The 11157-nt window shown below is 50.2% G+C and overlaps 2 protein-coding genes across 4 annotated transcripts; one reads left to right on the top strand and one right to left on the bottom strand.

Moving 5' to 3' along the window:
- The first annotated feature begins 288 nt into the window (after positions 1-288).
- RNF14 (ring finger protein 14) lies at positions 289-4623 on the top strand. Of its 3 annotated transcripts, none has more exons than XM_065734908.1 (7): positions 289-480; positions 921-1072; positions 1403-1924; positions 2316-2544; positions 2952-3124; positions 3590-3720; positions 4365-4623. In XM_065734908.1, exons 1-7 carry the CDS (start codon positions 327-329, stop codon positions 4414-4416), a joined length of 1413 nt encoding a protein of 470 aa, XP_065590980.1. In that variant the 5' UTR covers positions 289-326; the 3' UTR covers positions 4417-4623. The 3 variants fall into 3 exon arrangements, with proteins under 3 accessions (XP_065590980.1, XP_065590981.1, XP_065590982.1); XM_065734910.1 differs by having other exon boundaries at positions 425-480; positions 925-1072; XM_065734909.1 differs by lacking the exon at positions 921-1072 and having other exon boundaries at positions 393-480.
- A 2500-nt stretch (positions 4624-7123) lies between these two features.
- GNPDA1 (glucosamine-6-phosphate deaminase 1) lies at positions 7124-11157 on the bottom strand. Its single transcript, XM_065734911.1, has 6 exons — positions 10984-11157; positions 10601-10702; positions 9481-9663; positions 8726-8910; positions 7927-8101; positions 7124-7661 (listed from the first exon to the last, which is right to left on the bottom strand). Exons 1-6 carry the CDS (start codon positions 11105-11107, stop codon positions 7564-7566), a joined length of 867 nt encoding a protein of 288 aa, XP_065590983.1. The 5' UTR covers positions 11108-11157; the 3' UTR covers positions 7124-7563.

Raw genomic sequence — 11157 nt, forward strand, 5'->3', positions numbered from 1 at the left:
CGGGAGATTCCATCGCTCATTCATTTTTCTCCTTTCTGCTCTGTTTTCCCTCTCGGCCGCTGTGCGATGTCCCCCTGTCGCTCTCCCCTCCGCTGTGTCCCGCTGCCGTCCTCACCCACTCCCGCGCTCCGTTTGCTTTGTAGCTCCTCCACGATCACCGTGGGGTTTTTTTTCAGCTCATAAAAAGAGCTGAATTCTGTTCTGAGCTTCCTCTGCTACTTCGGTTTGTGTAGCAGCATAGGACGGGAGCCCCGAGCGAGATGTGTGGGTAGCAGGCATTAACTCGGTTATCCTGTAGAGCGCTGCTAACCCCACGGAGCATTTAAATGTCTTCAGAAGACGGAGAAGCGCGGGAGGACGAGCTGCTGGCGCTGGCCAGCATCTACGACGAAGATGAGTTTAAGAGAGCTGAGTCAGCACAAGGAGGAGAAACGCGGATTGTGTTGGAGCTGCCCCAGAACTTCAAAGTCTTTGTGAGCGGTGAGTTCAGGCGGCTTTTGTTGTTTTCTTCGGGTTTGCAGAGTGATTTTCTGGGCCGTGCTCAGCTGCTCCCTTGCCCTGTGGGAACGTTTCCCTGATGGAGCTGTGCTCAAACCTGGTGTGTGTGGGATCGCTGGGGATGGTGGCAGGGTGGGCACTCATCCCTTCGTGTGCAGCTTCAGAATCAGAGCTCAGCAGTGGTATTTCTTTGGAGTACGAGGTGCAGTTATCCTTTCCCCTCAGGGTGTGTGTTCCCTGCTCTCAGTGTGTGTACCATTAACCCCATACGACCTCGGGACATTTCTCTGCACCGTTCTTTAGGGATGAATAAATGATTCTGGAATGAGAAACTTTATCATAGGGAAAGAGAGACGCCGTGTGCTGGCGCGTGGTTCCCCCTCGCGCTGTTTCTCACGCTGTGTCTGTGGGCTTTGGCTCAGGCAGTTCCTCAGAGCGTCTCCAGAGCGGTGGCTTTGAATACAGCGTTTGCTTTCTGCCTCCACTTGTGCTGAATTTTGAGCTCCCGCTGGACTACCCATCCACGTCCCCGCCCACGTTCACTCTCAGCAGCAAATGGCTCTCCCCAGCACAGGTTTGCACGTTCGTTCTGATGTTTTTCGGCAGAGCTTTATGTGAGTGAGTGTGCGACTGACAGTGCTCCGGGGGACACTGATGTTGTAGAGGAAGTGGGAATGAAGGCGTATGGTGACCTCCCTCTTTCAGTTGGCTCTTCTGTTTCTGCCTGTTCTGACTTGGGTACCCTTCTGGGGTTAGAAGGTTGTGTCCCTGAGCATTACTTTTATGTCTTTTACCTAAAAGTTCCAGAATTTGAGATTTGCAATAGAGGAGAATTGTGGAGGGGGGGAGAACTGTCCCGAGTCGTCAGCACTCACTGAGAGCTGCTGTTGTTTTTCTTTCCCAGCTCAGTGCTCTTTGCAAGCATTTAGACAACCTGTGGGAAGAGAACCGTGGCTGTGTGGTCCTGTTTGCCTGGATGCAGTTTCTGAAGGAGGAAACACTGAGTTACCTGAATATTTCCTCCCCCTACGAGCTGAAAGTGTGCCAGCAGGGGAGTGCCCAGGGCAGGACGGCTCCGGCCCCTCAGGATGGACAGGAGAGCAGTGGTGCAGTGGGCTGCGCTGCAGCTGAAGGAGAAATTGATGAAAGAGCTGTACAGGACATGGAATCTTTGTCCAGCCTGATCCGGGAGATCGTGGACTTCGATCAGGCTCAGAGAAGGAAGTGCTTTAACAGTAAGATGTACTTGTGCAATATTTGCTTCTGTGAGAAGCTGGGCAGGGAATGTATGTACTTCACCGAGTGCAGCCACGTGTACTGCAAAGCGTGCCTGAAGGACTACTTTGAGATACAGATCAGGGATGGTCAGGTCCACTGCCTCAACTGTCCAGAACCGAAGTGTTCTTCTGTTGCTACTCCCGGCCAGGTAACGGAACCGCGCGGTCCGCGGCGCTCGGGGCTGTGCTCATCCTGTGCTGTGTGGGCAGACTGCCCCCAGCAGCCAGCGTGGTGAATGCAGCCACGGAGGGTTCCTCCTCACGCTCTGGGCCACAGCTGTGCCCAGGTTAACAGTGGGTCACGAGTGCATATTGTGCCCACTGGCTTTGGTCAGAGGTGGGAATGAACGTCGCAGTATGTCTGATGCTGCGTGTTTGTTCTTTGGATTATTTAGCTGTTATTAGAGCAGCGTTCCTAGGAGTGATTCTGTGACCTCTGCTGGAGGATGCAGGGTGAATTCGTGCCAGCTGTGCTTTTTCACCTACTTCCACTTCTTGTCGTAGCTCTCATGCAGATCGTGTTCCCTTGGTGTCTGTTAGGTGAAGGAGCTGGTTGGAGAGCAGCTGTTCGCACGCTATGACCGCCTGCTCCTGCAGTCCACCCTGGACCTGATGGCAGACGTGGTGTACTGCCCTCGGCCGGGCTGCCAGACCCCCGTCATGCAGGAGCCAGGCTGCACCATGGCCATCTGCTCCTGCTGCAACTACGCCTTTTGCACCCTGTGTAAGATGACATACCACGGGGTCTCACCGTGCAAAATAACATCAGGTGGGTCGTCGCGTGTCAGGAACGGGTTCAGAAGCGATTCAGCAAGAGCTGTGTGAAAAGGACTGAGAGTCAGAAGCGTTCAGTGTGTGCCCCGCGGGCTGCCTGGCCCTGCAGTGACGTGATGAGGTTGCACTCAACTTCTGTTCAGAAAAAAACCTCCCGTTTTTCAGTTCGATTTCCGTTTTAATTTGCTCTCGCTTCACTGTGTCCTCTGGCCTGATCAGGTACTGCGAACCTCTTCAGTGAGGTGCACAGGTGTTATTTGCTCATTATTTTGTCATTTTCTTACGGGTTCTCAGGCTTTCCTTTTCCATGAATGGTGTTGGTTTCCTGTGAGAACGCTGTATGCTGCTGGCTGAACGTTATGTAACGCGGTGCAAAAGCTGTTTCTTTGTTTTCCTCTGCAGAGAAATTGATGGATTTGCGTAATGAATATTTAGAAGCAGATGAGACAACCAAGAGATTTTTGGAACAGCGCTATGGCAAACGAGTGATTCAGAAAGCCCTGGAGGAGATGGAGAGCAAGGAGTGGCTGGAAAAGAACTCCAAGGCTTGCCCTTGCTGCAGTACTCCTATAGAGGTGAGCGTGGTGGGAGGGGCTGAACCACTGTGCATTCACATCAGCTCAGAGATCAGCTCCTCCTGTCCGAGTTCACCACTGAACTTCCAGCAACCAGAGATCTCCGTGCTCAGTCTGCAGTATAGAGGTTATAGCTCAGGGATGTGAGTAAATGCAGCAGTGGATAGTGTTCAGACTCCAGTACTGAGAAGATCCAGCTTGACTCCACATCCATCCGAATCCCTTCCCACGTGTCTTGGAGCTTTTCAGAGTGCAGCTGGTAAATAAGTAGCTTCAGAAGAATTGTAATCCCCAGTAGTGTTAGTAACAGAACTGAGTCACAGCTCTGTGGTTCTGGCTCCTCCTTCTGACTGGTGGAAAAACGTCAGAGCTGTGCTAGAGTTGGGGCAGAATGAATCCCTAGGTGCTGTGTTTTTGAGGCCTGAGGTGGTAATACCTCGTTGTTTCTCTTCTTTTCCCTGCCAGAAGCTAGATGGCTGTAACAAGATGACGTGCACTGGCTGCATGCAGTACTTCTGCTGGCTTTGTATGGCTTCCCTGTCAAGGGTGAACCCATACAGGCACTTCAATGACCCATCCTCCCCGTGCTTTGATCGGTACGTATTGCGTGTACGTCTGCTGCTGCAGCACTTTGCTGTTGGGTTCTTGAGGTGCTCAGGTTGGTATTTCAGAGTAGCAGCATTTCCTTCAGAACTCCACGGCTTACTCTGCTTTTGTCCACAGATGTGGCTGACAGGATTTTCTCTTGCTCTTGAACCTTGTTTTTCACCACTTCTTCCTCTCCTAACAACATTTTTTCACTTCCTACCCCATTTTCCTCTCGTTTTTCTTCCCACATCTCCCACCGTTCTTCTTGGAGCTTAACTTCTACCCCTCTTGACAAAGGCACACCGTTTCACAAGAAAAACCCCTTTTCTTTCATTCTGTTCCCCCCATTCTGCTGTAGTTGTTAGCCCAGCTGTGTTGTCAGGTGACTGTCAGCTGTTTGGAGCAGGCAGCTCGGGCTGCTGCTGGGGTACTGTCAGAGTCCAGCTGGGGATTGCAGCACTGGGTAATTTCTAACAGGTTTGGGTGATTATTTTCACGTGTGGAAGCTGTGAGTGCTGTACAGGTGCACAGTGGCTCCTTTTAACCGACCTTGACAACTGCAGCATGTCTTACACTGCTGAGAACAATTGCAGAGCCCAGTTTTGGTTTCCTTCATTTTCTATTCTGATGTAAAATTTTGGCTGTCTTGCAGATTGTTTCAAGCTATGCATATTGATGGTGAGCTCTGGGAAGATGAAGACTAGTATCTTTCTCTAGCAGCAAATGCTGAAGAAACCAGAGACAGATGCTTTCCTTTTTTTGTGTGTGTGTCAAATGTTTGATTTTCAATGCTCTGATGTGATAGAGGAACGATTCTACCTTGCACTGCAGGATTCTTGCACAACCTTTCTGTTGCCAGAACCAAAGGAGACCATTTTACCCTCCCTGTGGCTACGACACCTCTTGAAAGTCCTCATAGTAATAGCCACCAATGAAGAGAACTGTGACACCAGGGGTTCAGCAGATAGGAGTGTGTGTGCCAAGAGGTGCCTGCACAGCTCCTGCATCGTGGGGATGTTTTTGGAGTGTCCTCCTGAGGGGTGTTTCCTTGCAGGGATGTCAGCTAGTTCCCACTGTGATGTTTGGGGCAGTTTTATTGCAGATGCAGTGCTCGTTCTGGAGCTGCAGTTACACTGCTTGGAAAGGGAAAGCGTTCTGAAGCAGCACAGGAATTCCCTCCGTATTCAGGAGCAGAGCCCATTGCTTCTCCTGCATTTCCTGCCTGTTTCCTTTGGAGCAGCTCACTGCTCTGCTGACAGTGGCAGTGAACTCGATGATCCCTGCACTTAGTGGCTGTAGTGCCTGTGCTGTTACTGAAGGCGTTGGCAGAGGATGTCCAGCTGCTTCCTGGAGTTGGCAGTGACGTGCTGGCTGAGTGGAGCTGCTGTGTGCCTTGCTGAGAGCTGAGCGTGGCCAGGGAGAGGATGGGAGTAATAGCAGGTACTGGAACACGTTCTGTGGGTACACAGTCTGAATTAGTGATGATTTTTAGCATCTTAAAAAATTCACGTTTCTTTCTTAGCAGATGATTAACTTGTTGACAGAATCTTGTAAGGAATTTCATTAATGGATGGGCTTGCTTCTGGGCTAGATGCATTATTTCTGTTGCTCCTGCCCTTGAAACATTTCAAAACACATTTCCCCTAGAAGTTCAGTAAGCTGTTTTGGGAATGTGAAAGGAATTGCTGGAGAGAAACACTGATTTTTATTTTCTTCTTACAGAGTGATCTAAAAACTTATTTGGGAATTCAGATTCTCTTTAAAACAAATGGCAGGGTCTGGATGGATAGCTCAGGAGCTTGGAAACTCAGTTTCGAATGGTAGCCAATAAATTTTATTTAATTAATGTGGCCAAAATGAGTGTTGATTTAGTTCCTTTCACAGAAGGGAGAAGACTGTTGGAATTGGCATTGATTAAAATAGTAAGGGTGGATCTCCTGCCTTGGTTTAGGCTATGGGATGGTGTGTAGAGAAAGTTTACATTGTGTATGATTTACTTGTGTTTCCTGTACCTTTCACATGCACTAAACTCACTTTAAGACAGTAACTGCAGTTGTCTCCCTGTCTGTCTTCATTGTGGCACACACATCTAAGCAGAGGTCGGTGTGGCACAGCTCTGCTGCTCTCACTGCGCCCTCCCACGGTCTGTTGAGTAACAGCAGTTCAGAACTTCCACGCGAGGTCGGTGCGTGGGGCGTCTTCCTTCCTGCAGGGCGTGGAACAGGGCAAGACAAGCAACTCTAACACATCAGCTGCTTCTCCGTGATAGCTCATTGTTTTCCTCTCACAAAACACTCCCTCCTCACTCCCCCTGTTTGTGTGGACACGCAACGAGCTGCAGACATTTATGGTTTGTGTAGAGCTGAGACCTCCTCTTTTCCTTTAGAAATGCCCACGTTTTCCCCCACACCAACTGAGCTGGCTGCTGCCTGGCAGCCCAGCTGTGTGCAGTGCCTGCTGGGCGAGGAGGGGGCCCTTAAGGCACAGAGCCATAGCAGCTGCTTGGCCCACCCTGCTCTCAGTGCTTGGTTCTGGGTGACAGAAAGCCTTGTTCAGAATAACACACCTTTCTTCGACTCTAAATCTTTCATAGCTGCCGCTCTAATATGGCATCACAGCTCCCATTCAATGAACTGCTCATGTTTCACGAGCACAGAGAAACCAAGCACACATACAGTCCAAGCTGATAGAAAAAAATAATGCTTTTACTGTAGAAAGTCCCAAATGAACAGCTCACAGAACTGGATGAAGATGACACACACTTCCCAGTTTGTCTTGCATTGATCCTGTACTCACCACGCCCACCTCTATGGGGCTTCTGTGATGAAGCACACACTGAGCTCAGGGAACAGAATGTTTCCTTTGAGGATTATCTGACACAGGAAATGGAGAGAGAGAACCCACTGCTCCAGGCTCTGCCCCAACATCAGTGATAGAGCATCGAGGAGCACAAACAGAAGCAATTTATACTTGATCTGAAGAAAGCTACCCTGCTGTAGGTCAGCACCGGTGCATATACAGTTATAACTGAACATTAAGGCTTCTTTTACAGTTGTGGCAACAACAAAAGAATGACAGAAATGCATGAGCCAACCATTCACCTGCATTAATGGCACTGCACTGGGAACTGCTGCTCGAGGCATCCCTCTGCTGACACATCCCCACATCCAACATCTGCCCCCAGCCCGGGTTCAGCTGGGGCTGCAGATCCAGTTCCAGCCTGAAAAGCTCCACGGGATGGAGACAGACTGCACAGCTCTGTGTAATGGTTCCTCTGCCTGGACTGTCCTCACAGGGAAACTTCCACCACATCTAATGTGAATGTCTTGTTCCAGCCCGTGCCCCATAGTTCTTATCTGCTTCCTGTGCATGCCACGCAGCACTTGGTTTCTGTTTCTCCATGGCTTACTCATGGCTATGAAGCAGGCTGCTGCTCAGCTGTGCTGATTCTTTCCCTTCTCTGGGCTGAACAAGAAGCATTCCCATTTTAAGCGAGTATAACTCAGGAGTATTTTCTAGAGGGGCAGCGACACACAGATGTGTTTGGCAGAATTGCAAACAATACATTCCAAAGTGATCACCCATTGTGCTTTCACATCTTCACATTCGTCTCAGTGCCTTCAGTCCATACAATTACAATTGCTTTTTGCTTAAACAATTAATTCTCTACAGGTTTTACCTTCAGAAATTTGTGGCACACAGAGCATTGGATCACATCCTCGTTTGGTTAGTGAAAGCAGGTGCTTGCTAATTTAAGAACAAAGACGAGACACATTTCTGCAGCAATTCCCTTTTTTTGCAGCTGGTTTTCAACATAAGATGATGGCTCAGCATTACTCTAAACAGAGAGATTAATCACTGTAAGGCTTCTTAGGCTGGCTTCTTTCTGCTTCTGTCTCCTTCATGCTGTACAGGGGTTCCACGAGCTTGTTATGGACCAGCATTAAACCTGATGGTGCAGGTAAAAAGACGACTTCAGGAGGTATAATAAGGCAAAATTTTCATTCACTGAATGCTAAAGAAATTAGATAGGAGTCAAATCTGTGCTTTGCTCCCATAACCACAGAGGTAAGCCTGACAGCCTCAGTGCTCAGCATGTCTTGAAAGGATATTCTCTCTTTTGGGAGTTGACTAAACAAACATTTAACAAAAATCATGGCTTGTGCCACTGAAAAACCAAGACCATCAGCTGCCTGCCCTGGTCAAACACTCACCTTTAAAGTACTTCACTGTCTTAACTTTCAGTTCCAGCGTAGCATCCTCATCACACACAAACACGGTCTGGGGGTGCTGCTGGAAAGCAGACACTGTCCACATGTGGTTGACACCTTCCTCGATGGCTTTGTACAAAGCAAAGGCTTTGTGGGCTCCCGTGATGAGAATCATCACCTGGACTCCAAGACAAGACGACAGCAGTCAGACTCTAGACTTGTTGAGAGAGAGCTAATAGAAAGCTGCCCCAGTCCCTAATGGGGAGTAAGGTCTGCCATCCTCCAGAGGTACTTCATTCAATCCTGTTTGCTTTAGCTATATTTTATTTGTCAATTAAATCATAGCCTGGAGGATCACTTTAGTGACTTGGAGCTCCCGTGAGGCACCTATACAGAGACTTAGCAGGTATAAATCGAGGTGTAAGCGCAGTTAAAAGCTATCCTGCCTGGCTTTCATGTTTTGGTATAAGGTTGAGTCAGCCAGGGATTCTTGCAGCTATTTCACCAGGTGAGCTCCTTAACTGAAGCCATTCTCCAGAAGCCTTTCTAGCTTCCTGCAATCACAACTGTACTGCAGGGTCACAGACGTTAGGGTTAGCAGAGCAAAAAAAAACCCTGGAAAACAGATCAAGAGCCTTTCTGTAGTGGTACAGGATGCAAGAAAGGAAGATTGTGTTCAGCTGTCTGCAGCAGGGAAAGCATGGGCTGGCCTACACCAGCAGGGTGCGTAACTGCTCCAAGGCAGGATGACCCTTAGCTATTTCACAAAGCCCTGCCCTACAGCTACTGCTGCTTTCCTAACCTCTCTGGCATCCATGACAGTGCCTACTCCAACTGTCAAAGCCATCGTGGGGACTTTGGAGAGATCACCATCAAAAAACCTGGCATTAGCCAGGATCGTGTCCATAGCCAAGGTCTTCACTCGTGTCCTGGACACCAAACTCGATCCAGGCTCATTGAAGGCGATGTGACCATCGGGGCCAATACCTGTGACAGAGAGTTTGAGAAGCAGGTCACTGGCTGAAATGGATTTTGCAGGAAGCAGAGCCACCAGCACTCCTGTTAAAGGGACATTCAATGCTCCCAGGAACAGACACAGATCTGAGAAATATGCTCCCAATTTCTCTGTTGAAGCTCAAATTTGCTTCTGTTAAAAATGATACCAAAAGCTCCTTCTGAGGTCAACAGAGACTCTTTCCCAGTTGTGCTGGGATACAGAATCTCAAGGTAAACTGGTAGAAACAGCCAACAGGAGCAGGCTTTTCCAAGCAGCTTCCTGTTATCCCAATTATTGAACTACATTTTGTATTTGATGAAATTCAAGCCCTGCCTGGCTCTCCAGCTAACCACCTCCTGAGCAATTTGCTTCCTGAATTCAAATATTTAAACTGGGGAATGAAATGTCAGACAACAAGGCTGCCAGCACACGTGAGCACTCAGAGTGCACGGGTGCCCTTCAGTGCACATCCCCTGGACCTATTTGTCATCTCCAGACAATAAATAAGACAGACAAAGGAAAGACAGTACTTAGAGACTGCCAGTCCTTCAGGTTTTCACCTCCAACAAAGAGTTCAATTCCTCCAGCTGCTTTGATTTTATCCTCAAACGCATCACACTCTGCCTGCAGGTCAGCTGCGTTCCCATCCAAAATGTGGACGTTTTCTGCCGAGATATCAATGTGCTTGAAGAAGTTATTCCACATGAAGGAGTGGTAGCTTTCCGGATGGTCCCTCGGGAGCCCTGTTAACAGAGCATGCACAGGGCTGGGACAGCCACACCACCACCTGGAATGCACAGCACTTACATAGGCTTGCAGTGGCTCTGGCAACAGAGCTGTTTTCTCCATCTGTCCTATGGGACTTCTTCAACTTTAAGAAGTTGTTTCGCTTCCTCAAATAACAAAATTAATTGTCACACCCTTGTATTAACACTCAGTGGATGTCCCAGAAGAGCAGGCATGCACTGTGCCTCATCTCCTACTGCCTTTTCAGCCCCCTTCCCAGTTGGCATTAGCAAAAAACCACTTAAAAACAGTGTAGAAGTCTCAGAAATAATCTATTGCATTCAGTTTTCCCCTTGAACACTATAAACCCACATAACTGCCTATTTCCCAACACTGCTTGATTGCAGGTCACAGAAAGACTTCTCGGTCAGCACAAAGTTACCATTAGCAAATAATTAGCCTGCAAGTTTTTCACCTTTGGAGCTCTTGGCTTCCTTCTCGGGCCATTCTTGCGCCGAGGCCGTTCCATCGCAGCTTTGAGAGCACACACACACACACACACACACAGACACACACAGACCCGCTGCTGGGGACAGAGGGCACAGCGGTGCTGCTCAGGGACGGCCTGCAGTGATGGCTCCATCATCCATGTGCAAAGGTGCAGCTGATAGCACCCGTTATCTCTGCTGACAGCGATAACGCTGATCCTGGGCTGGCCAGCAGCAGAGCTCGGGTAAAACACAGCAGGGTCTGCAGTGTGGGTTAAGGAGCACTGGCACCATTTCTTACCCAGGTTTACCTGCAGTGCCCACTGTGTCCCTTTAGCAACACAAGTTTCATCCAACCCTCGTTGTTCCGAGCCCACAGAACACAGCACAGAGCTCTGCACCCCAAACACACACACACACACACACACAGCCGGGCTGCAGGGAGGCTGCTCCCAAAGCCACTCACCCACGTACTCATCCATGTTGAAGGTCTTCACGTACTTGAAGGAGAGGTCTCCATTTCTGTAGTACTCCACCAGCTTTCTGTAGCAGCCCAGGGGCGTGCTGCCTGCGGACACGCGGAACGCTCAGCCCCACGCGGGCGGACCCACCCGCCTCAGCCCGGCTGATCCCCGCAATTCCCGCCCGCTTCAGCCCGGCTGATCCCCGCAATTCCCGCCCGCCTCAGCCCGGCTGACCCCCGCAATTCCCGCCCGCCTCAGCCCGGCTGATCCCCGCAATTCCCGCCCGCCTCAGCCCGGCTGACCCCCGCCGTTCCCGCCCGCCTCAGCCCGGCTGACCCCCGCCGTTCCCGCCCGCCTCAGCCCGCCCGGCCCCTCCGCCGCCCACCCGTGGGCAGCCCCAGCGTGAAGAAGCGGCCGGGGCCGGGCGCGAAGTGGACGATGCGGTTTCGGATGTACTTGGCGGCCCACTCGCTCGCCTGCGCGTACGTCTCCTGGATGATGAGCTTCATGGCGGTGCCGGGCGCGGCGATCCCCCTACGCCGCCATTGCAGCGCCGCTC

This window comes from Cyrtonyx montezumae, unplaced genomic scaffold (assembly GCF_038088225.1).
Source record: "Cyrtonyx montezumae isolate F1298 unplaced genomic scaffold, pur_monq_1.0 scaffold_18, whole genome shotgun sequence".
In the NCBI taxonomy this organism is placed as follows: domain Eukaryota; kingdom Metazoa; phylum Chordata; class Aves; order Galliformes; family Odontophoridae; genus Cyrtonyx; species Cyrtonyx montezumae.

Excerpts from the sequence above, each read along its gene's own strand:
- RNF14 (XM_065734908.1), top strand. The coding sequence starts at position 327 with ATGTCTTCAGAAGACGGAGAAGCGCGGGAGGACGAGCTGCTGGCGCTG. Across the intron at positions 1,925-2,315 it reads CTGTTGCTACTCCCGGCCAG|GTGAAGGAGCTGGTTGGAGA; the intron begins GTAACGGAACCG and ends GGTGTCTGTTAG. Across the intron at positions 3,125-3,589 it reads GCTGCAGTACTCCTATAGAG|AAGCTAGATGGCTGTAACAA; the intron begins GTGAGCGTGGTG and ends TTTCCCTGCCAG.
- GNPDA1 (XM_065734911.1), bottom strand. The coding sequence starts at position 11,107 with ATGAAGCTCATCATCCAGGAGACGTACGCGCAGGCGAGCGAGTGGGCC. Across the intron at positions 9,664-10,600 it reads CAACATGGATGAGTACGTGG|GGCTCCCGAGGGACCATCCG; the intron begins GTGAGTGGCTTT and ends CTCTGTTAACAG. Across the intron at positions 7,662-7,926 it reads GACAGTGAAGTACTTTAAAG|GTTTAATGCTGGTCCATAAC; the intron begins GTGAGTGTTTGA and ends CTGCACCATCAG.